Genomic DNA, 25,085 nt, shown 5'->3' on the forward strand with positions numbered 1-25,085 from the left:
ATTTCTTCATTTAATATCACTGGCAATCAATCACCATGGTAATGCCTCCTCATTTGATTTTAGGTGTGAGATCTGATTATGTCTTACTGCGGAGTCATTTGAGCTGACATAAATTATTAATCACCGCCTGCCTATTGTTTTTTTTTTCTAATTTAATGTTCTCCTGACGCCCTTTCGGTATTAATTGAAATCATTCCAACCTGGGGAGAGACACCGTGGGTTAGTATGCTTGGAGGCATCCATTTCAAGCTGTCATAAGGAACTCTGTGTGCTTTTTAAAGTTCACCTAAACTTTGTATCCACACTATTAGAGTAGGCCCGAGCCGAGCAGGGCAACTAACATGTAATTGAAAAGCGACATAAGAATAAAGTACAGCTCTTCACCTACCCAGTTAACAGTGGATTTCTGAACAGTGGCTGTGCTGACAAAACAATGGTAATGTCGGGGGACTAAACAATGCATTGTCAATGACTGCTACACATCGGAGCAAGAAGTTCTACGATGCTAACATCGCCTATAGCCTGGCACCGCCCGCCTACCTACTTCTGCTCAATTTTTCATTTCCCTTCAGTAGTCAGTCTGTGTCTCCGGTACATTCGCAGGTTTTTCTCCCTGGCAGATTTTTACCTGTCCAATCAGCGAACAGAGGCAGTGGCTGAGAACAATGACGTGCGCCCAGTTTCGGTTCCAGTTGTAGTCAGAAGCCGGCGCATGACATACGTCACGACCAAACATTATGCGATTGGTTGGGAGGTCCAGAGTGGCACTGGGCAGATCCGATAGTTTTAAACTTTAACAGACACCTGTCTTCAAGTGAGGAAATGTTTGTCAATTGAGCGATTCCAGACCTTCTGTACAAATGAAATGAAGTACGATGGTCTGGTGGACCAGGCTAACCATCTCCATGAACGCCAAACAAATTGTTCAGCTGTGTAAATGTTGGATAATGTATTAACGGCTTGAACACACTCTCTTATTGTTCTTTTACATCAGTGAGGTCAGAGCTCAGATTTAAAAGAGACGTCAGAAACGTCATTACCTCGCTCAATGGCACTCTGGTCGTATGCTGTTGTTTATGAAGGGCGGCCCTGTGACTCTCTGGTCACAGAAGATTGCCTCTCAAAAAATCTAAAAAAAAACCTTCCTGCCATCTATTCCAATCAAAGCTCCTTCATTATTCTATGCCTATAATGTTTGGATTAGTATGGGTTCATGACCTTCAATTACAGGATAATGCCATTCCATAGCACTATGCAGTAAGCCGCAATGCTGCAGTCTTACATCAGGCCTGAGCTGAAGTTCTCATAGTAGCTTTGTGGGTTTCTTTCTCCAGCCTAGCTCCTTGCAGTGCCTGAGTGCAGCATCCCGTGGCCCTCAGCTCTCTCTCTTCTCCTCAGCTCCTCACCTCACCTCTCTGATACCCACTGCTCCTCTCTAACTTCACACACAACTCTGTTTGCCCAGAATTCATGTGTTTTTTTTTTGTTTGTTATTTTCGATTCACTACTATGGCCAATTTTGACTTCTGCCATCTTTCACTACACCAGATTGGACCAGATTTCTTGCATTATGTCCTGCCTTTCCTCCCTTGAAATTGTAGTGTGTGTGTGTGTGTGTGTGTGTGTGTGTGTGTGTGTGTGTGTGTGTGTGTGTGTGTGTGTGTGTGTGTGTGTGTGTGTGTGTGTGTGTGTGTGTGTGTGTGTGTGTGTGTGTGTGTGTGTGTGTGTGTGTGTGTGTGTGTGCGCTGTTCTCATTTCCCCTATACTCCTGCTGCATTCCTCTCTCACACAGACACACCGAGAAACACACACACACTCACATTATGCCCCGTGGCAAGGCAGTAGCAGTGTGGGTACTGTAGCATACTGTAGGATATGTCTGCCTGGGTGTGTGTGAGTGACTGCAGCTGCTTTTTGGCCCGTCCAGGCTGCCTCCTCGTTTTCAGCTTCATTTCCCCCCTAATGAAGATTCAGAGCACAGCACAGCTACTGGTACAGGGCAGGGGAGGGGAGGAAAGGAGAGGAGGTATAGATGAGGAAGAAATGACAGCGGGAAGGGAGGTGGAGAGGCAGCAAGGCAAGCAAGAGAAAAAAAATGGGAGGAAATGTATGGAACTATTGAAATTTTCTTTCTGGCACACGCTGTAAAATCCTCTATACAGTCAAACACATTCAAATCACTTATCAAAACACACCTCTTCAGAATAACCTTCAGCCATTCATAATAAAGTACAATTTTACATATTTACATTACATCCGATGATGATAAGTTAGAAATCCATAAAGTATATGTCACGTGACTATTTCTGTTTATGCAAATGAGGTTAAATTTATCATAGCTGATAGATTATGGTCCAAGAGGCTTTATTGTGAAGCACCATAAATTGAACGCTTGTAAGAAGTCAGTCAGAGTCAGGAGGCGAGGGGCGTGGCCTGTCAAGCATTGCATTTTTTAACTAAATGGTTTTCGTATTTGTGGTGCCCCATATGGGTTCGCTTTTAAAAGCCTTGATTGACATGCTACCACATGTGTTCTGCACATATCCACCATGTATTATGATGATAGGACCTATGGTCAATGAGTTATGGCCAATTACCTGCCTGCGTAATGGTGGCCATGTTTTTAAACCTATTCTTCTAATCCTCTATGGACATGTGTGTCTTAGTCCCCCGATATACCTTGATCAATCTGGAGTTGATTGAGTAAAATTTGAGAAAGTTGTTGTGCAAAAACTGTTTTCCAGTTTATGCAAATTACCTAAAAAAAATTCCAGGCGGACGTACATGGTCCCGGAGAACCTGGAGCTGGACATGGGTAACACATTTCATGACAATCTGACTTAGGGTGTGAGCGGCGTGGCCTCTCAAACTTGGTATGCCCAGTTAGAATTCACAACAGTTTCATGAATCACATTAAATTTGTCTGTATGGAATTCAAGCAAACCTTCGACTAGGGCGGTCCGCTGGTGTAGTGGGAAGAGTGCATACCACGTGGACCTACTGTAGTCCTAGTCGCAGTGGTCGTGGGTTTGAAACCGACCCGTGGACCTTTACTGCATGTCATCCCCCCTCTCTATCTCCCCATTTCAACTCTGTTTCTCTCTACTATCAAATAAAGCTTGAAAACGCCAAAAAATTATCTTTAAAAAATTAAACCATCCACCACTACAATTATATATGGGAAGAAGGCTAGACAGGAGAGGGGATGAATGGGGAACACAGGACAGCTGCAACAGAGATGAGAACACAGAGTGAAAAGGGTGATGAGGTTTTTTTTTAATAAAGATGATTAAAAATAAAAGGAAGCTCTCGTTCTCTCTCTCCCATCTCTCTCCTAATTAGCTCCCTGGCTGTGATGAATGGCACAGCACTCAGGACCCAATCGGCCAGCTGACCTTGTCATGTGTGTGGAGGAGGTGGAGTGACTCTACACCCCCTCCCACCTCTGTCCCCTTTTTACCTATTGTACCACCTCCTGTGGAAGCAGATGCTGCTAGTGTGTGTGTGTGTGTGTGTGTGTGTGTGTGTGTGTGTGTGTGTGTGTGTGTGTGTGTGTGTGTGTGTGTGTGTGTGTGTGTGTGTGTGTGTGTGTGTGTGTGTGTGTGTGTGTGTGTGTGTGTGTGTGTGTGTGTGTGTGTGTGTGTGTGTGTGTGTGTGTGTGTGTGTGTGTGTGTGTGTGTGTGTGTGTGTGTGTGTGTGACTGGGCACTTTGTCCTCCTGCCTACTGTATATGTAGTCACATGTTTTGCAGCATCAGGTGTCACACTATCCGTTTGGAATTAAATTGTCGTGTGTGATGATTAGTAAGATGTTTAGAATAAAGCATTTTCTTTGCTTCTAAGCTGTCCCTAATGTTACCTTGTGTACATTTAAGACCAATTTCTTTGAGGGTTTTTCTGTTGTGTTTCAGAATTCCTGCTTTTTCTTATTGCAGTACATCTCAACTGAGTATTCCCTCACATTCTGTGTTGTTGTTATTGTTTTTCTATTGGGGATTTGGGTTATAACTTCAAACTTTTTTAAAAAGCTCTGAAAGTACATTTGGACTTGGGTTTTACTATAACTTAGATCTTACTTTTATAGTGTCCATCAATCCTCTCTGTAATATATAGGTGAAATTGTACTCACCAAACATATCCAGTATCAGGGACAGAGATTGAGTTCCATCAGGTTTAACTATGACCAACTCTTATGTGACAGAGAACATTTCAGGTGCACTGACATTTAGATTTGTTTACCTCTAAATAAAGTTGCTTACCGGCATTCCAATTCCCATACTTCCATACTATTTAGTATGCCAGAAAAAGATTTAGGATGTCCCAATACATGCACGTCAAAATTGTAGTATGCAGAAAAAACATAAATGCCCCCACTGACTCCAATAGCATTTTGGAGTATTCGTCTTTAGTCTTGATATTTCTCGACATAATGAAAAAAAAACTTCCTTATCTGATTTTTTTCTCCTTCTCCTGCGGCCCTTAAAACTCTTCTGTACTTTAGTATGTAGTGTAGTAAAAATAAAAAAGTATGTGATTTGGAACACAGGGATAGTTTTTTCCAATGTGTTTGCATGTTTTTGTTCACCATCAGTCATTGGTGTGTGCTGTGTGTCTTCCCCCCTTTAGAGCAGTAAGAACTGGCGGGCTGCGGTGGATCTCAGCGGCCGGATGCTGACAGTTCACGGCCAGGGATATGGAAAGGCCGGCCAGCCAAGCTCCCACACCAGTGAATCACTACAGGTAACAACGCATGGGTCCATCCAATCATCTGTCGGTGTGTTTGGAGGTGTTTGGCCAAGTTAAGGCGCACTCGCACTAGTCAAACCAACTGGACTTTAGGAGGACAACGTACTTGGGCATGGTACAGATGGCCTGGTGGGAATGCCCCCTTGGTCCTATTATACATTGATGTAATAATTATCCAAATAGTCCAACACAACACGCTATGTTTATTTTAGACTGGTACTATTTACAGTTTAGTATGCATTTTAGACAAATGTTGGAAGAAAGGATGGTCCAAGATAGTTTTCTTTGTTTGCAGTGCACTCCTTTTTCTTTTTTTTTGTACATGTTTTGTTTTTTTTGGCTGCTAGCACATTGTTATGCCTCTGTTTGTGGGCCTGTATCCAGAAGATGGATGGCTGCATAAGCTCATTAAGAAGGCCACCCCTGTGCTAGGCTCTCTGCTTGAGACTTAAATCAATGGACCATGTTTCTTGGCTAGTGCTGCTGCTACACATTACTGTTTGCTTTTTGTGTTCTTAAAAAAAACGTCATGGCACAAGGTTTAAATGTGTTCTGCTCTTTTTCAAGTGTGTTTAGTTAAGTGTTTAGAGTCATTAATTAATTAGTCTGTTTCCCCTTAACTGCCTAGCTCTAACTGTGGCCATAAGCACACAAGTATCACCTCATCCCCAAAACAATGTGCATCATAACAAGATGAGGAATTCTATAAAAAAATCTATATATATTTTTTAGTTGTAATATATGTGAACATGTAATATATGCACAGATAGATTAGACTTTGATTTTTTTATTGTTATGGTCACTGTAAAGATGAACTCCTGATGGCATGCACAGCTGAGTATACAACTGTAACCGTGGACATGTTGTCACTCTGCACCATTGAAGTAAATTAGAATTAAAGTTGGATTTAAGTTACATAATCCATTTTAATAAAACATCACAAATGAAAAGAAATGTTCTTTATTCTCAAATTGAAGGCCAGGGTCTAATGATGGAATTGTTTTGATTTAGGTGAACAATTCAAATATGAGGAGCAGACGTAAAGGGTCTTACTGCTGAATGCATGCAGAATACAATCAGACTTGTTGGCCCCTGTCATGCCCCTTAACAGTCATCTTTTAAATCACAGTGCTGCACCATCCTACACACTATAAAATGAGTCAACTCCAATAGCATTTTGGAGTATTCATCTTTATTCTTGACATTTCTCAACATAATGAAAAAAATTCTTCGTCATCTGATTTTTTTTTCTCTCCTGTGGCCTTTTAACTCTTCTGTACTTTAGTATGTAGTGTAGTGAAAATAAAGAGTATGTGATTTGGAACGCAGGGATAGTTTTTTGGAGGCTCACCAACTCCCCTCAACTCTCTATCACATCACATCAGGATACAGCTGTGCATGTGCCCGGGCCTCTGGCCAAGTGCACAGGGGGCTGTATGCTGTCAAACACACACACAACATGCTACTAGAACAGCCGTTGCCCTTCTGAGGCAAAGGAGTTCTATACAGCATTCATAAAGTGATGTTTAAGGTGTTTAAATCACTGTTATAAAGGACTTTACTATTCATTTTATTCAGCTATTAAAATTACCCACTAAGTACATTATCTTGGCCACAATTTTTAACTAACTCAACTTAAGACGTCCTCTTAAAAAGTAAAGTTTTACGTTATGTGTTCATTTTTAAAGAATGAACATTGGATTATATAATCAGATGTTTGAATTTTTAATATCAACTTCAATTCTGACCTCAATTCATTCACCAATCAGTTAGTTGGGCTCTAGGACAAAACATTGCATTACAGTTACATCACCATAATGCCATTATTATATAATAACTACAGGGTTTTTTTTTTGTATATATAAATAAATATTTCACTGATGAAATATTGTAAAGGTTTATTACATTTTTTATAAGGATATGACTGTACAATAAAAGTCAAGATATTTTATGCTTCTTATTACATCATTGGTTATTGACCAAATTCTGCGAGTAATTAAGAACGTTTGAATCAAAAGACACGCGAAAAAACACAATTACTGATGTGATACGAGGATTTGTATGATGTACCTTTTTTAATGTTTCTATTTTAATTCGTATAAAATGTTATACATTTAACAAACAGAGGGGGTTGTTTTTTTCCGTGTGTGTTCATTTACTTTAATATTACCATGTAAACATCTGGTAAATGATTGAATTCCTTCGTGATTTTTCTCTACTTATGACATCTATTGCAGGATGTCCGTCCTGGGAGAGGGATCCCTTACTCTGTCAACTCTCCCTGAGATTTCTCAATTTTTTTTTTATCCCGATAAAGGGTTTTTTACTGGGAGTTTTTTCTCAAGCCAAGCTAAGGGTCTAAGGGCACGGTGTCATACTGTATGGAATGTAAAGCCCACTGAGGCAAATGTCTATTTGTGATATTGGGCTATACAAATAAAACTGATTTTATTTGATTTGATTTGTTCCAGCTGTGGTTTGCACGGCTGGCACTCCTCACCAAACTCAACCTCTTCCAAAACGCTGAGCTAGAGTTTGAGCCCTTTGGCAACCTGGATCAACCTGACCTCTACTACGAGTTCTACCCCACTGTTTATCCCGGGAGAAGAGGTACACACACACACACACACACACACACACACACTCTCTCGCTCTCTTTCTCTCTCTCTCCCTCTGTCTCTCTCCCTCTCTCTCACATACACACACACACACACACTCTCACTCTCACTCTCTCTCTCTTTCTCTCGCTCTCTCACTCTCTCTCTTGCTCGCTCTCTCTTTCTCTCCCTCTCTCTCTCTCCCTCTCTCTCACATACACACACACACACAGCTTGTTAATTACTCGTGTTGTGGGGGACATTACATAGACTTCCATTCATTTCCTGGAGACTTGCCCCAACCATAACCACTACATGCCTAACCCTTACCACCATTAACCCTGACCTTAACCTAATCCAAAGTCTAACCAAGTCTTCACCCTAAAATGTCATTAATACGTTATGGGGACTTCCATGTTGTCCCCAAAAGGAATATACGTCCCCACAATATAACGCTGTGAACAGAAAAATGTCCCCACAACATGTCAAATACACGCCTACACACACAAACACACACACACACAGGAAAAGGCGTTGATCGCGAAAACATATATAGAACCTCTGCATTGTAAAACCATGCATTCTTTCATATGTCTTTTCATATGTCCAAAGTCTTCTTTTTGAATTCCTCCTGAGAGCCGACTGATGGCTGAACAGTTAGCATTCATAATAGTGCTGAAACTCTCAAACTCTTTATCTGTGTGAGTGTATGAATGCGTGTATTAGCCTGATCTCCAAGAGGATTATTCACAGTTAACCCATGTGTTTTATAGGATACACAAGACATACCAGCGCTGTCCTATTAAATATTCAAAAGGGAAGGTTTTTCTGCCAGGAGCCTGATATCAGACATTAGACTGTGTATCGTCGATGAGCTCCAAACAACTCTTACTCGTATCCAGCAGTTCTTTTTTGCTTTTGTTTTTCCTCCTTTTTTACGCCGCATGAATTGTTCTCTAATGTATTCCCATTACTTTGGATCTGCCTCGGGCTACCACAGTGAAGGCAGTATAGCAGAGACACGACTTAACGCACGCACACACGCACACACACACGCACACACACACACAAACCCCGTACACATTTGTGCAATAAAAAAAAACAACATACTTGAAGCTTCATAGCACAGCCTTCTAGAGAGAGCTCCGATTGACTTTCCATTGCTCAATTTCTGTAAACGCTGTTAGGTGCTCGCCGCAGACACAAACCGGCATCACTTGTGCATAGCGTATATAGCCTGGCATCAGAAGTCAAACATTTTTTTTCGGCCCAACGCTTTGCATCGACTATGTATTACCCTGCGGTCGCACTCAGTGAGCGCCTTAAGAGAGGGCTGCCCTTGTATCACTCTGCAAAGAATTAGGACTGACTAAAGCGCTCGAGAGGGGGATCGATGCTTTTTTTTTTTTTTTTTTTTTTTTTGCAGTTATTCATTTCTTTTCCAAATGAAAAGTTTTAGACTGAGAAATATTCAGACCTGAATGCCCTCTTGCATGACAAGTAGCTTTTATTCCTACCTTCTAAATCTGTCTCTCCTTGCTAAACTGTCAATGTGGATTTCTTTTCATCTACAGTCAAAACCGAAATGATTCATACCCCCGGCAAATGTTGACTTAAAGTTACTTTTATGAAACCAGCAAGCTTTTTTTTTTATTGGAAATGACACAGGCAATCTCCCAAAAGATAATAAGACCATGTACAAGAGGCATCATTGTGGGGAAAAAAAGGATTTTTCAGCTTTCATTTACATTTGAACAAACAGTGGCATTTCCAAAGTGCATACCCTTCTTCAATAATCAATAGAAAAAGCCTGTATGGCCTATTGTACATTGTCTTATTATCTTTTGGGAGAAGCCTGTGTTATTGCTCCTCTGGCAGAGGAGGGTTATATAAATCTGGATGGTGTGACACGGCTAATAGGACAGATTGCTTCATTTTAGAATATGACTCTTATTTTGAGTCAGAACTGTCATGGCGGTGTGCACAATAAGTGTTAACCTGAAATATGTTGAATATCCATGTGGCTTAAACTTTACTTCTGCAAGCAAATCCATCAGTCAATCCCATTCCATGAGTGAAGTTTGAATTTAGATTCTGTGCTAGTAATACATGACATAACAATGAAGTGGGCATACCACATAGCGCAACTAGTGGTCAACAACTGCCTTTTAAATGTAGTTCTATGTGAGGTCTTGACAATGTCCATGGGTTGTTTTCCCTTTCATATATCAAACCTTTAACATAAAACCCATCGACAAAGTGTTGGCTTGGTCTTAACTTGAAGCTCATTAAACACATAGTCACCTCAGAGACATGATAAAGTATCATGAGCCTACACAGCACTGTCCGGTCAGCATGAAGATATAAACCTCGTTAACATAGACACTGGACTGTATGGAGTAAATGGGTGTGTATCCTCCTACTGTAGATGGATTACATACAGTAGAAAAAAACCGTTCAAGCAGATATTCAGGAACAGATTTTGAATTGAGATGTATAGTAGAATGTTAGAAGAAGCAAACCAAAGATGGACCAGCTAGATCTGAGCTCCAGATCTGACGACAATATCAAAGAGAGTCTGATCAAAGCCCGGGGACTCACCTGAATATAGGCTCTTCCTCTGGGGGGGGGGGGGGGGGGGGGGGTGTGTGTGTGTGTGTGTGTGTGTGTGTGTGTGTGTGTGTGTGTGTGTGTGTGTGTGTGTGTGTGTGTGTGTGTGTGTGTGTGTGTGTGTGTGTGTGTGTGTGTGTGTGTGTGTGTGTGTGTGTGTGTGTGTGTGTGTGTGTGTGTGAGAGAATGATGCACAGGCAGAGGGAAAGACAGAGGGATGAGTGATGGAGCCATGCAGCACACAGGAGGGGGGAGAGAGAGAGAGATGAGAGGGTTTAATAAGCAGCAGCCATACGTAGCTCAATGCCATCTGTAGGTTCCTGCCTTCAGGGCTGTGTATGTGTGTGTGTGTGTGGGTGGAAGGGTTTATATTCTCATCTGGCACTCTCGTCTTTCTGTCTCTCTATACGCCTTCCCTTTCTATTGTGTTGATCTCTCTCTTTCTTTCTTTCACTCCCTCTGTTTTTCTTTCTCTCCCTGTCTCTCTCTCTCTTTCTATCTCTCTGTCTCTTTCTCTCCTGCTATGTCCTCATACCACCCTGGTTCTCATTCCCTCTCTCCCTTTCTCTCTCTCCCTTCTCTCTCTCTCTCTCTCTCTCTCTCTCTCTCTCTCTCTCTCTCTCTCTCTCTCTCTCTATCCAGGCTCCATGGTGCCGTTCTCCATGCGGCTGCTGCATGCTGAGCTTCCCCAGTACCTGGCCAAGCCCCAGGAGGCTCTGGACCGCCTCTACAGTCTCAAGAGCGTCTGCCTCGCTGTCAGTAGAAACACACACACACACGCACACAGACACACACACACACACACACTAGAGCCCGACCGATTAAAGGCATACTAAGTGATTGTATTCCAGAACAGAGAAATGATCAAAGTTATTGTTTATAAAAATGATGAGTGTATTGTGACTTTACTATTTAACAAAGTCTATATAATATGACCTAAATATGAAGAAAATAAGACATGTACCATTTGTAAATATGATTTATATCCATGTAGACATGCCCAACAGTAAGATAAAATGCTTCATTTCTGAGTTTCAAAATGCCCTACATAACGTTAGACAAACTTTTACCCTAATGCATATTCAATTTTCCTGCACCAACTTTTGACAGGAAAAGTATTCTAAAAAATCCATATCGGTCGGGCCCTACCACACACACACACACAGCCTAATACAGTCTCTGGATGAACACACAGTAGATATATATGCATTTGTATCTCAAGGTCACACAATAAGCCTACACACCCAGGAAAAAGCACATTAGCATTAACAATACAAATCTTAAGGCCCACCTGTGCAAACAGATGGAACATGAATGTTAATATGCAGATTGTAATGCACACACATAAAAAGCCTTCAGTGCTGGTTCTGAAGCAACTTCCCCCTCTAAAGTTTGATTCCCCCCCACATCATCACACCATGTTCACAGATTCTGGAGAACCTCGAGAAAGGCTTAGCCGAGGATGGCAGCATGATCACCCTAACACAGGAGAACAGGCAAGGTAAGCACGCACGCACACACACACACACACACACACACACACACACGCACTTGGCTACAGACCTGGCCCCAGTCCCAGACTGCATCACACTGTGGGAGGAGAGTGAGGTCATGGTCCCCAGTGGGTAATATGCACACGCACAAACACACACACACACACGCACACAAGCAATGAGGCAGAGGAACACCTGGTGCAAGACTGCAGCATACCTCAGCCCCACATACACACACACACACACACACACTTTAAACCATACAAACCCACCAATGCGGTGCTCTAAAAAAGTGTTTAGCACCTCACTGCTTTCGGCACTGGCGCTGAATATCAAACGCTCTCTCTCCAGCCCCTTCACACCAAGCAGATCAATACAGATCAATCCCATTCAATCCACTCACATCTGCACAAGTGTGTGCTGGGGAAATAAGGCAGGCGCCCGCATCTCAAATACAACAGTTTTGGATAGACACACACCTCCACACAACCTGATGTTAGTCCACATAATCTATTGTTCTCTTATCTTCTCTTTTCTTAATAAACAAACTTCATCTTCAATCAAGGCAGCGTTCTTAGAGTCCTTTGGTTCCGAGCTCCTGTGAACGCCAATTTAGCAACTTCTTCCTAAGGCTGCGTGTCAGGCTTTTTTTAAAGCTACTAGCAGCCATTTAATCAGCTAATTCCGTGCGATGAACAGCAACAGGCAACTTGGTGAAGTTGAACTAAATGTACCAAGACAGTTGGTTATAATTGGGCAAAATTGGTAGCCTGAGTCGCGCACCCACATGTGTGGTGTGAGGGTGCACTGATTCTGCAAGCCCCCCACACACACACACACTTCTAAAAGCAGTAATAGCCTTGCCCTCTGTCTCTCCTCTCTCTGCCCACACAGACGCTCGACAGTCAAGTCAATAACGTGGGGCCTTGCCTTCACACATCAGACCCCTACTGAGTGATTAGCTCTTCTCCCCAACACACACACACACACACACACACACACACACACACACACACACATGCAGCGATGAATACTAATAGGCCTGCACTCTGTCTGAAGGAAGAGAGGGAAGCGGAGTGTGCCGCAGTGTCTTCCCCACCTCTCCTTTAAATAAAGCCCGGTGTGGAGCCAGTGGCTGGGGGGCTGTAGTGTAATGAGAGGGATTAAGGGATAAGAACCATGGATGGAAGAGAAGGGGGAAAAGCGTGACGTTAGAAGGATGCTGAAAAAAGCAGACCGTGCCATTAAAGAGGAAATAGCCCTTTTTAAAGGTGCAGTGTGCAGAATGTATTGACTTTTCTTTTTTATAACAGACATGGAATATAATATTGATAAGTATGTTTTAATAATAGCTTGAAAATAATTATTATTATTTTTTAATTACGTTAGAATGAGCCTTGTATAGCTTCATATGATCACGGATCGTGCTGCCATGTTGCACCGCCATGTTTCTACAGTAGCACAGAACGGACAAACTCGACGGCCTTACACGTTTTTGTAACAATGGGCGTCCTGGGGAAATGCACCTGTTGGAAGAAGAAGAACGATAGAATAAATAACTAAATACATCTTCACCTCATCACTTGATATTGTTATTGTGGAAAGACTTGAGGCAATTGTAGAACATGGCGCAATCTTTGGTAACTTGCTTCTTGTCCTTGAAGGCCACCGTAGTGTTGGTAAATCCTCTTAAAGCAAGGGAGCGTTGCAATCTGGTATCGCACCACTAGATGCCACTAAATATTGCGATATTATAACACACTGTACCTTTAAGAGATAAACCTTCTATGTGTCTTCTTCTCTCCCTGTTCTTAGGGTCTCTGAAGCTGTGGAGGTCTCGCCTCAGCCGGGTCATGTACTCCATGGCCAACTGTCTGCTGCTGATGAAGGTGTGTGTGTGTGTGTGTGTGTGTGTGAGAACGTGTCTTTGCGTGTGTGTGTGTGTGTGAACGTGTCTTTGCGTGTGTGTGTGTGTGTGTGTGTGTGTGAACGTGTCTTTGCGTGTGTATGTGTGTGTGTGTTAGCTCAAGTGTGTGTTTCATGGGCGGTGTTTTGGAGTGAATGTGTCCCTGTATGCGCGTGAGTGAGTGAGCCAGGTTGTGTGTCTGCGCGGGTGTGTGCGTGTGCACGCGCGTGTGTGTGTGAGAGACTCTGATGCCAGCCTGGTGGAGGATTCACAGTGAAATCCCCACAGACTGACCACTAATTGGATTCTTGGTCAGTGAGGGAAAGACCGTGAGAAAGAGAGAGAGAGAGCGATTGAGAGAAAGAGAGAAAGAAGTGTGGATTTGGATCAGACTCTACGGAGAACTACAGTGCCATCTACTGGTGAGAAATGAAGTTACAGAACTTTTCCAATGGCTTTGTCTCCATCGTAGTTTCAACACGCCAAGCTCTCACCTTTTTAAAAGAGGCATACTAGTGGTTCTGTATGCTGCAACACATTAACTACAATTCATCAACACTTCATTTTAAGTCCACAGTTTTATTATCTGTGTGTTGGAAATTCTGTCCATACTTTTCATATCAACATGTAACCTATAACCAATAACAATAGGGTAGACGCCATGATCCGTGTTCAGTCAATTCTGTCTTATCTATAAAAAGAGCTTAAGCATTTTTAGTTTTGCCAAAGAAGGCTAATCTCTAAAGAAACCAGTTTCCCAAAAAATCGGCTAGGCACTATAGTCTTTAGAACGTTTTACTCAATCAGGAGGAAATCCTTATTGTAATGGTGGGGGTCTATTTTCAGCAGCACACTAATCCACACATCGGTACTCCACTGAGTATTTGGGGCAGCGGGAATTGAGTCATAATAAACCACAGTGTGTGTGTGTGTGTGCAAACCATACACATTGGAGACAAATGCTGCTACATTCAAATGTCGACCACCAACAACTAACTCAATAAATGGACCAAAGAACAGAACACATGTCATTTAGAAAGCCTTAACAAAACACAAGGGTTACCCACACACCAATCAACCACTTTTAATGTGTTACACAGAGGCTAGATTTAACCATTACTAAAAAAAACAGGTTTGGATCCCGGACGAGCCCCCCATTTGTCACAACCCGACTCAGGGACCACGAAAATGAGCCAGTCCACTAGAGTTTAGCTCAAAACAAGAGATATTTAGTCAAACTAAAGTAAACACAAAGCAAAACATGGAGAGGATAAACCAGTTGATTCATGAGAGCATTGTGTTGATGTGTGGGGCAGGTGTGCTGTGGTAGTGTTGGAGGTCTAAAAGCTAAACAACGGGGCTCTCTTGTACAAAGTAATATGATACATTTGTGTTTGGTTTAGGGCTGCAACTAACGATTATTTTGATAATCGATTAATCTGTCAAATACTTTTTCGATTAATCGATTATTAATCGATTAGTGTTTTGGTCCGTAAAATGTCAGAAAATGGTGAAACATGTTGATCAATCTTCCAAAGCCCATGTACACGTCCTCAAATGTATTATGTCCAAAACACACAGATATTTCAGTTTACTGTCATAATAGGATTAAAGAAACCAGAAAATATTCACATTTGAGAAGCTGAAATCAGAGAATTTGGAAATGTTTTATTTAAAAATTACTCAAAACGATTAATCGGTTATCAAAATAGTTGGCGATTATTTTAATAATCGATTTGTCGATTAATCGTTGCAGCTATAGCTTGGTTTGTCGTTTTTGTTTTTGCATTCTGTTTGCCTTGTATGGTTTGTTTAAGGACGCTTTGGAAAACTTGTGAAACTGACGCTATACACATGCACGCATACAGTACACACTCTCTCTACACACACACGCACACATATCTCGCTGACCTCTCTCTGTTGCTCAGCTCAGCAGTGCAGTCACCATGTGAGCGATGTGTGTGTGTGTAGCAGTGCAGTGTGGAAGTGGGAGGAGGGTCACCTCGCCCCGCTAATACACCATATGTTTGATTAATGCCTTCTCTCTCTCTCCCAATGCCTCAACTCTGCTCTTCTTTACCTCGCTCGCCCTCCACCCGTCTTCCGACTCCCGCTGTTTTACTTCACTTCACCTTACTCGCTGCTGCTTACTCCTGGCTTTACTTCTGTTGCTCTGCGTTCTCACTTTCATATTATTTCTTTACCTATGTTTCTCATGAATCTGTCCATCTCTCTCTCTCTCTCTTTCTCCCTCTCTCTCTGCCAGGATTATGTTCTGGCTGTGGAGACCTATCACTCCATCATCCAGTATGAACCCCAGCAGAGAGTGCAGCTGCTCAGTGGCATAGGACGCATCTTCTTACAGGTACACACACACACACACACACTGGATTTATTATGAGACATCGATTCCCTGGGCACAAACACAGCCTCCCCTTACCTCTTAGTAGACCCTTTGGCTAATCCAGCAAATCAAATACCTGACATGTCAAGGTCCTTCATCAAATTGATGCAAAAATCTATTCAAGTGCCAATATTGCCATAAAATGTCCGATCACTGGTTTTTGCAGCGCTGCCTAAAATGGTCCGATAGTATCACAGATGTTTAAAGGAATAGAATTTTTGCCATACTGTTTTATATAAACATGTTGTATCTGACATTTCTCATGTATATACTGTATGTTTTCAATAGCATTCTAAGGCCTAACAGTTCTCCTTTAGGGCACAGACAGGCGCGTCAAGATCAGTTAAACACATTGTGTTGCGTTCTGAGCGCACTCTTGAGCATTGCATATAGGGCTGCTGTATCATATTTATGTAACATCTTCATCTACATCCCATTCTAAACCCTAACCTTAAGGCTTGAAGCGTCTGTGCTCATGTACTTGTATGGTCCATGGTTATTTCCTATACTGTTAATATTTAGAATTTATCTTATGTAAATATTGTTTATGTTTATCTTATTTAACTCTATATTTTAATTTTCTCGTTCTAACTGCACTGTGGGCCAGAGATAAACGCCATTTTGATTCTGATTCTGTATGTCTTGCCATATATCAGAACTGACTTTGACTTTTGATGTTCTAAAAGTAACAGTTGCAGCGAGTACGTTCACTGAAGGCCAGTTATTTCAACCTATTTTCAGTCCTTATGCTAAGCTAAGCTAAGCTAGGCAAAGCACACACTGACCTCAGCTCTGCACTGAATACACAGACTTTAGATTTATATTGGTTTAGTTTATTTTCTTTATTTTCTTTTATTTAAACAATTGATCAACTTCCCAAAATGTTTGTATAATGCACCCTGATTAGAATGAAGAGAAAAAGATAGCTGCAGAAAAAAATAAAGGACTGAAACTGGTTCCTCATAGCAACTCCATTGTTTGAACTGTCACAGAGAGACAGTTGGTCAGGTCTCCTTACTCTCTCTCGTAATGCTCCTGGATGTTTTCTTTGCTGATGTGATATTAGTCAGTTTGACCCCTGGGGGATCATGAAATGTAATCTAATGTATTTGTGCTTGTCCTATTTTACAACACACATACACACACACACACACACACACACACACACACACACACACACACACACACACACACACACACACACACACACACACACACACACACACACACACACACACACACACACAGAGTGGTTAATATTATGTTGCTGGTTCTTCTGTTCTGGGGCCAGATCGGAGACGTTACGACGGCAGAGAGGTACTTTGTGGATGTGGAGAAAGCCTGCCAGATGAAAGATAGCCAGCCCAATGACACCACATGCATGCTGATGAACAGGTGTGTGTGTGTGTGTGTGTGTGTGTGTGTGTGTGTGTGTGTGTGTGTGTGTGTGTGTGTGTGTGTGTGTGTGTGTGTGTGTGTGTGTGTGTGTGTGTGTGTGTGTGTGTGTGTTCGTGTTTGTGTGGTGCATTTAACACCTCTGTACAGCTCGGGCGTGTTTGTGTGTGTGTGTCTTAGTGTTGTTAAGGATCCTTCTCACTCAATGGTAGCAGTGTTTCCTTCAGGGCTTTTTCCCCAACCTTTGTGGCTCCTCGTGTGTGCGCGTGTGCGTGTGTCTCTGTGTGCGTGTGTGTGCGTGCGCGTGTCTGTGTGTGTGTGTGTGTGTGTGTGTCTCTGTGTGTGTGTGTGTCTCTGTGTGTGTGTGTGTGTGTGTGTGTGTGTGTGTGTGTGTGCGTGTGTGTGCGCGCGCGTGTGTCTCTGTGTGTGTGTGTGTGTGCGTGATTATAGCACAGGAGGTCACACCTGTGCAGCTGGTTTGAAGAGAGGTTGAATAAAAAGATTCCAACGTCGACGTATTTCACTCACACTGGTTGTATTAATACTACCTTCACAAAGGCAGATTGATATTGTTTGTTACAGCATTGTATTGCATTGTCATTTTCATCAGCGTATCATTTGAAAGCGACTGATTTAGAAACCGAATCCAGCACACAACATGAACAATGAATAATCATAGCTGTGGATAACTAATTCAATTGCAGTTGGTTATCGAGGCAAAGCTGTAATGACTGTGTGTTTTGTGTGGTTTGTCTTCCAGGGCTTTCGTCTCCCTCAGTCAGAACAACTACGCCGAAGCACACGCATCCTTCATAGAAGTCTTGGAAACGGATCCCAGAAACCCTGTTGTAAGTGCTCACACAGCCAACTGTGGTTTAAACGTGTTAATTGATATGAGTCATGAGTTTAGACATGAGATGTGTGTGGGCTGATGAGTGCCGGTCCTGACCCCCGTGTGAGCCATGGAAACCATTAGCCAATTGTCACACCTGACACTCCACTGCTACCCACCTCTATCCTCCCTCCTGTGAAGCAGTTTGCTGCATCTGTCACTCTAAGAATAAGCACACCTATATAGAAACACAATGACCTTTTGTTATCTGTACTGTGTGTGCGCTGAATCAAAAAAATCCAGTGTAAATATCCAGCCTAGGCTCTGTATACTGGCACGTTGCTAGTTACGGTGGGCCCCCTTTGTTTACCATACCAAAGCTTTACAGAGCCTAGGCTGGGTATGAACACTAGATTGCTTTTCAGCGGACAGGTAGTGGAATCAGGAGGAGATACTCACTAAGAGATTTTGACAAAAAGCTATTTTTCCAGACTCTCTCAACTCCACCTTTAACCGAAACTAATGCTGATATATTCCCTTTTTCAAAGATCCATCTATCCTCTAGGGGTGTAACAGTACACAAAAGTCATGTAAAAGTTTGATACCTCGGTTTTGAAGTCACGGTTCAATTCTGTACGCTACGGTTCTCAGTTAAGAGGAAAAAAATAAATAAAACTCTGTGCAGCATTAACTATACAATTGCAGCCTATAGGTATTTTTCAGTATAGAAAAAGAAAATACTGCTGCAAACAACGAAGGTCTCCAATAAATAAAATTATTCTCAAATAAAAGTGCAAGTTCCACTCTGCAATCAAAACAAGTCTGTACATTTTGTCATATTTACGTCATCTTGACGGTATTTACGCCATAATTACGTATTGCGCTACGGTGCAGTTCGCTACGGTACGGCCTGTGCGGTTCGGTAAAAATACGAATACATGGAGCGCTCCGGTGGCGTATAGTGGATAGAGCGCGTACCATATCGGCTCTGGCCTAGTTGCAGTGGTCGCGGGTTCAAATCTGACCCGATCACCTTTACTGCATGTCATCGCCCTCTCTCTCTCTCTGTCTCCCCATTTCAACTGTGTACTATCTAATAAAGCTTGAAAATGCCAAAGAAAAATAGGAATACATGTATTTGTTACACCCCTAATCGTCACCCATTCCCCTCACTGTGCTGTATGTCTGTCCCCAGGCCAACAACAATGCGGCCGTGTGCCTTCTGTATCTGGGCCGTCTGAAAGAGTCCCTGGGCCAGCTGGAGGGCTTGGTGCAGCAGGCCCCGGCGCTCTACCTCCACGAGAGCGTCCTCTTCAACCTGACCACCATGTATGAGCTGGAGTCCTCCCGCAGCACCCAGAAGAAGCAGGCTCTGCTGGAGGCTGTGGCCTGCAGGGAGGGAGACAGCTTCAACACACAGTGCCTCAAACTGGTCTAAACAAACTGAGGCAGGGTGGACCAACTGGAACCAGCCACACACAGCTTGCAGGGCACAAAGCTACTAGCTACTGTGGTGACGGAAATAAGTGGAAAAGTTGAGTGCTTGGTTTAGTTTCCCCAGAAAGCAGGTGAAATTAGTTTTTATTCTTAGGATATGAATGTGTGGGGGAAAACCAAGCACAGGCACATACTGTGTTTCTGCTCTCAAGTCACTGCTATGCTTCTGAAGGATGGCGGCATAATGATTCAGTTACCTGAGAGAACTCAAGTGGCTCACACACACACATGCGCTGTCTGATAAGAAAGGAAATGGAGTATGCAGTTAGTTGATGTAAATGTTATTGTACAGATGAAAGGAATAGTTTGACATTTTGGCGAAATGTAATTATTTGCTTTCGTGCGGAGAGTTAGGTGAGAAAATTGATACTACTCATGTCTTTGCTGTGAATACCGAGATACAGCTAGCAGGCTGTTAGATTAGCTTAAAATACAGACAAAAAATCCATTAAAAAATCTATGGCGAGTCACATGACCCAATAGCAATAGCGAGCTAATCTGCTTTATCCTGAGCTGTGAGAGCTGATATTACTATGTAATAAGATAGACCACACTGGCGTTGGATGTATGCTATTGTTTTATTTATTTTAATGTAACCATGGACACATTTCAGTAAAAAATAAAAGATTTTGTCTGTACAACGTTGAGCTATTGAACTCCCTGTTAAACAACAAAACATCATATTCACAGGCTAGCTTTGTCCAGCCCTTGTGCTAAATTAAACAGCTGCTAGCATATTTAGCACGCAGACATGAGTGGTATCGTTTTAGTTTTTTCATTGGATTCTCTGTAAGGAAGCGAATAAAGGTATTTCCATAAACGTTGAACTACTCCTTTAAATGTTATGTTGATCAAAGAAAATTCCCCGCCACACCACTACAAAAGAATCATCATTATATACTGGCAGAGGATGTGAGGGAGTTGCAGGGTTCATCATGTGAGACTTGACTTTGGGCATTATCCTAATCTTCAGTGCGCTTTAAGGACTAATAAACTAACACACAGTTCAAACCTTTTCTTCCAACACCCATACCTGTAATACTGCTACAGTCTACAAACCACTCCATGTTCAGCTTTGATAAAGAAGCTCTCCAGACTGTGGTTGCGTTCCGAATCGCATACTTTCTACTATATAGTATGTAGAAAGAAGATTTAGGATGTCCCGATTCTTGTGGCCAGATTTAGGATGGTTAGAAGTACCCGGATGTCCTACTTCATGCGGCCAAGATTGTTAGTGTTGAAAACATGCATCCTATTTGGGCGATTCTGACCCACAATCCAGTGCACACGTGAAGTGACGTCACATCGACGAAGCCTCCATATGAAAACAAACAGGGATGCGACGGATATAAAAGCAAGAGGCAGGATCAAGGCGCAATGTTATGATGAAATAAGAGAGTAAAGTATGTCCCAATAGTATGCCTACTGCATCCTAACTAGATTATTTTTATCGTCGGATGTAGTATGTAGAATAGAAAAAAGAAAGAGTATGCGATTCGGAACGCAACCTGTGTCTTATCCTGTCCACTAATCAAACATGTAAAGTATTAAGAATCACAAATTGTACATATCAAAGAAGCAGATTTTTTTTTTTCATTTTCTGTTGAAATGATTATATCACAGAATGAATTGTCTTGTTGAATGTTTTAGTGATTTGCCCTGGTGGATCTTTATTTATCACTGTTTACATACTGTGTTGATTATATTTATGTATATAAAAAAAGTTCTATTGTTTTATCCTGATTAAAACGCTGCTTTTAAATCAACTCGTGTGGTTTAAATGAAAATAAGAATATAAATAAAGGAGCACAGATTCAAAATAGTAGCAGCTTTATTTTTCCACAGAACAAAAGGGTATAGTATCGGTCAAGACACTCAACCCCATGTAAGACACACCCATCAAAACATATCTCACTTCTGATCACAGACACTTCAATATGAAATTAGAAGAAAAAAAAAGTGTATAACTACTTTTCAGGACTTTATCATTGATTTTCTGCATAAATGGTTTGTATGTTGAATTAAATCTTTCTGATAAAAATAGACACGTCAAGTGTGGTAAAATAAGAGTATTTCCCACTGAAATATAGCAGAGCATAAGTGTAAAACGAGATCAGTTGGAAAGAATTTTGCATTTAATATAAGTAAAAGCACCTTCTGAAATTCCTCCAAGATTGTCAGCATTGTATTCCCAACTAAAAAGCATCCCTAGTTCATTATATAACTGCTGAGATCTTTAATCTTAGTGTACCGTAAACCTACTGTTATCGCCCCAGCACAATCCCCATCACATGAGCTTATTCTACAGTGAGGAGGAGGAGGGGGGGGGTCACATGATGGGACCCATGTTGTAGTTAGTGTGCTGCAGCTCTGTCTCAGGATCCCTGCAGAGAAGCCACGTACTTCTGACGGATGTCAAAGTCATCTGCGGGCCGGTTGTGAGCTTTCCACACGGGCTCCCCCACAAACAGCCTCATGGCTTTAGTGTAGTTCTATAGAAACAAAACAGTGTTCAGATCAGTTTATAGGCCAGATGAAACAAAAATAACTTATTTTTTTATTTGAAAGGTCACATATTCTGCTCATTTTCAGGTTCAAATGTGTAATTTGGGTTTCTATTGGAAAACTGACTCATGGTGTGTCCAAAAAAGCCTTTATCACAGTGCCATTATGCAATATCCTCTTTTCCGTCTCTTTCTGAAACGCTCCGTTTAACAGTCTTTGTCTTTAAGCCCCGCCAGTGAGTTTCAGGTGTATCTCTGGGGGTGTGGCTTATCACAGGCGGAGGTAGTGCTAAGTTAGGTTAGTAATGAGAGGGTGTGGCTTCTCCTTCTTGACATCATAAGGGAAGAGATATCTGACTTTTGAACACATGTTTTCAGAAAGGTGGAGGGTGAGAAAAGGAGAGAGGGGTTGTTGGAGTTGGACTCATATTAATGTTGAAAAACCATAAAAAAAGTGTATTTTGCAGTATAGCTTACCTTTACACCAGGGGTGTCCAAACTACGGCCCAGCACGCTTTTTATTGGCCCGCGGCCGATTTAAAAAATATAATGTAATATGGCCCTTTTAATTTATTTTACATTTTTTCTTAGTTAACCCACTAGTGCAGTAGCCTGGCTCCGCCCGCCCGCCTACTTCCGGCCAAATTTCATTTTCCCTTCAGTAGTCAGTCTGGGTGTACAGTGCATTTTCCCAGTTCTCCGGAGAATCTACAATCGTCCAATCAGCGAACAGAGCGAGTGGCTGAGAACGATGACGTCGAAGTCGCGCTCCAGTTTCAGTTGAATGCTGCGTTCCTTTATACTCGGAAGAAGGAGATTTCCGACTTGGTAGTTCCGAGTTCCGACCTGTCTGTGTTCCAGTGCATCTGCTCGCGAAAGTATGGACGCCTAAAACCTTTCTCGTCCAAATAACTAAACGTTAGGCTCTAACAAGTTACTGTTGCCAGGTACCGGTAGATTCATAGACTACAATATGTAGTGAAGTCGGAAATTTCCGAGTTCCCTGTCCAACTGGAACGCACCGTCAGAAGCCGGCTCATGACACACGTGACGACCAAACGTGATGCGATTGGTTGGCTAATCCAGAGTGGCACTGGGCAGATCCAATAGTTTTAAACTTCGACAGACACCCGCCTCCAAGTGAGTGAACGTTTGCCAATTACAGCACATCCAGACCTTCTGTACAAATGAAATGAAGTACGATGGTCTGGTTGGACCAGGCTACTAGTGCAGGGGTGTCAAAACTGATTGATTGGCCCGTCAATTTAGTTTTTATATAATTTAAATACATTCATTATATTACAAAGACATATGTCCCATAAAAGCAAAAGAGCACCAAGCCCATCCCAGAGGACCCTGCATAATATTTTATTTTAAATTAATATTATTATGGAAAATCCATGTGTCCTTCTTCAATAGCTTCTAATTCATCTGACAGTGTCTCCAAATAATGTTTTCACACAAAATTCTTCAGATTAAGCCTCTTAATTTTCCTCTCAAAGTGAACCAGATTCATGCATTTCACTTTAAAAAGTAAAAAAAAAATGTGTCTGTTTAATGTGCAAGTAAAGTGTTGCCGTGAAGAAGGATTACAATTTACGAAGACACTATGAAACTAAACATCAGAGCAGCTACATGTCCTGATAAATGTGTTATTTTTGCCAAGTGGCCCGGCCCTTCGTAGATTTTTATGTATGTGGCCCTCAGTGGAAAAAGTTTGGACACCCCTGATTTACACGAATGTGGCTTTTTTTTGTTGTTGTCAAAGACTATCAGAATCATTTGTCTTATACGTACGGTCTGGTCCAGGGTGAAGCGGTGGTAGATGCCAGCAGGGAGGGTGATCAGGTCCCCCTTGCTCATGTTGATGCGGATCCATCGGTTCTCCTTGTCCCTGACGTCAAAGTAGGCCCGGCCGTCCAGGATGTAGCGGATCTCATCGTCCAGGTGCAGGTGCTCCTCGAAGAACATCTTCAGCTGACAAACAAGACACAAAAGGGTTTCTCCATTGAATTATGAAACTTTACAGCAAGCGGTGGCTGTCTCCTCAGATACATCTGGGGCTCATTCACCAACCGTGCATATATGAACCCCACAACACCGTTTTTTCCTTTTTCCGTATCAACATCCATTTCAATTTAAGCCATCTTTGTTGTTTTACCTGAGCCACAGTCCGTACAACATGCAGTCCTAACATGTAGGCTAAAGTTACAACAGTGTGGAGTGCTTTCAGGTTACCTTTTCCTCATAGTTAGGTAGTGTGTCCTTGTGGATAGTGATGATGTCCGTGTAGGAGTAGCCTTGGTCTTTACGGATCTTTTCCAGCTCAGGGTCCGTTTCATAGATATCAGCATTCAGCTGCAACAACAGGACAATGGCTCTGATAAGAAAAACAAACCCATATGTGGAACGCAACTGTTAACTGAAACCACACATTATCATTAGTTCCACAATATCATACAATAGCCTTCAGCAGAAGAACTGGGGCTCGCCAACAGCATTATATTCACTTCCAAAACTTTTATTTTTTGGTTATTTCCACAACCACAAATGCATGAACAGCTGCTTATCATCGGTAACTTCTTTACCCAACACTGTAGGCTAGGAACTACAACTAGGCTTAATGTCGACATGTTTGTTGAACTGTTTCAGGGTCACAGCGGTGGCCTAATAAGCCGAAATATTGTTCACATTTAGCTTTTAGCAAAGTTAAAGTTCATACATGAGTACGTAAAACACAAACTTTGACTTTAGCTGGGAGTACAGATCACTTTGTAGTGTTTAGTGTAATATGCTAGCTGTTGGAAAGCAGCTAACATATGCTTTTGTTGTGACGTTACCTTCCAGTGGAACACCCCGAGCTTTTGTAACTCGTCCAGAGAAACGGGCTGATTGGGGCTCAGTCTGTGCGGCTGCCTCTGGTCCTCATCAGAGCTGTCCATGTACCAGGCTTCCAAACTCATGCTGGCGATAACTGTTGAACGTTTTTAGCAGGGGGACTCCTCAGTGAAACACACCACAGCAATGTGTTCATTGCAGTTTACATGTCAAGTGACCGCAGCGTAGCCACACTTCCTGTTTACAATGTTGAACCATGGCTGC

At 42.2% G+C, this 25,085-nt stretch overlaps 2 protein-coding genes across 2 annotated transcripts in view; one reads left to right on the forward strand and one right to left on the reverse strand.

The window, feature by feature from the left end:
- trappc12 (trafficking protein particle complex subunit 12) overlaps positions 1 to 21,245 on the forward strand; it is a 30,726-nt gene extending 9,481 nt beyond the window's left edge. Inside the window, exons 4-12 of the mRNA XM_080042506.1 lie at positions 4,626 to 4,739; positions 7,217 to 7,355; positions 10,595 to 10,707; positions 11,381 to 11,453; positions 13,261 to 13,334; positions 15,618 to 15,716; positions 17,047 to 17,150; positions 17,911 to 17,998; positions 19,178 to 21,245. Coding sequence (XP_079898632.1) covers positions 4,626 to 4,739; positions 7,217 to 7,355; positions 10,595 to 10,707; positions 11,381 to 11,453; positions 13,261 to 13,334; positions 15,618 to 15,716; positions 17,047 to 17,150; positions 17,911 to 17,998; positions 19,178 to 19,420 — 1,047 coding nt within the window. The 3' untranslated portion in view covers positions 19,421 to 21,245. The remainder of the gene's footprint in view (positions 1 to 4,625; positions 4,740 to 7,216; positions 7,356 to 10,594; positions 10,708 to 11,380; positions 11,454 to 13,260; positions 13,335 to 15,617; positions 15,717 to 17,046; positions 17,151 to 17,910; positions 17,999 to 19,177) is intronic.
- A 47-nt stretch (positions 21,246 to 21,292) lies between these two features.
- adi1 (acireductone dioxygenase 1) lies at positions 21,293 to 25,021 on the reverse strand. The gene is made up of 4 exons (XM_080042507.1): positions 24,824 to 25,021; positions 24,222 to 24,341; positions 23,781 to 23,960; positions 21,293 to 21,971 (listed from the first exon to the last, which is right to left on the reverse strand). Exons 1-4 carry the CDS (start codon positions 24,944 to 24,946, stop codon positions 21,855 to 21,857), a joined length of 540 nt encoding a protein of 179 aa, XP_079898633.1. The 5' UTR covers positions 24,947 to 25,021; the 3' UTR covers positions 21,293 to 21,854.
- Between the last annotated feature and the right edge of the window lie 64 nt (positions 25,022 to 25,085).

Source organism: Ammodytes marinus, assembly GCF_949987685.1.
Source record: "Ammodytes marinus genome assembly, chromosome: 15".
In the NCBI taxonomy this organism is placed as follows: domain Eukaryota; kingdom Metazoa; phylum Chordata; class Actinopteri; order Uranoscopiformes; family Ammodytidae; genus Ammodytes; species Ammodytes marinus.

Bases quoted from the DNA above. Each gene is read 5' to 3' on its own strand.
- adi1 (XM_080042507.1), bottom strand. From the start codon at position 24,946: ATGAGTTTGGAAGCCTGGTACATGGACAGCTCTGATGAGGACCAGAGG. The intron at 23,961-24,221 runs GTAACCTGAAAG...CTTGTTTGTCAG, and splicing joins TACCTAACTATGAGGAAAAG to CTGAAGATGTTCTTCGAGGA. The intron at 21,972-23,780 runs GTACGTATAAGA...TTGTTTCTATAG, and splicing joins GCTTCACCCTGGACCAGACC to AACTACACTAAAGCCATGAG.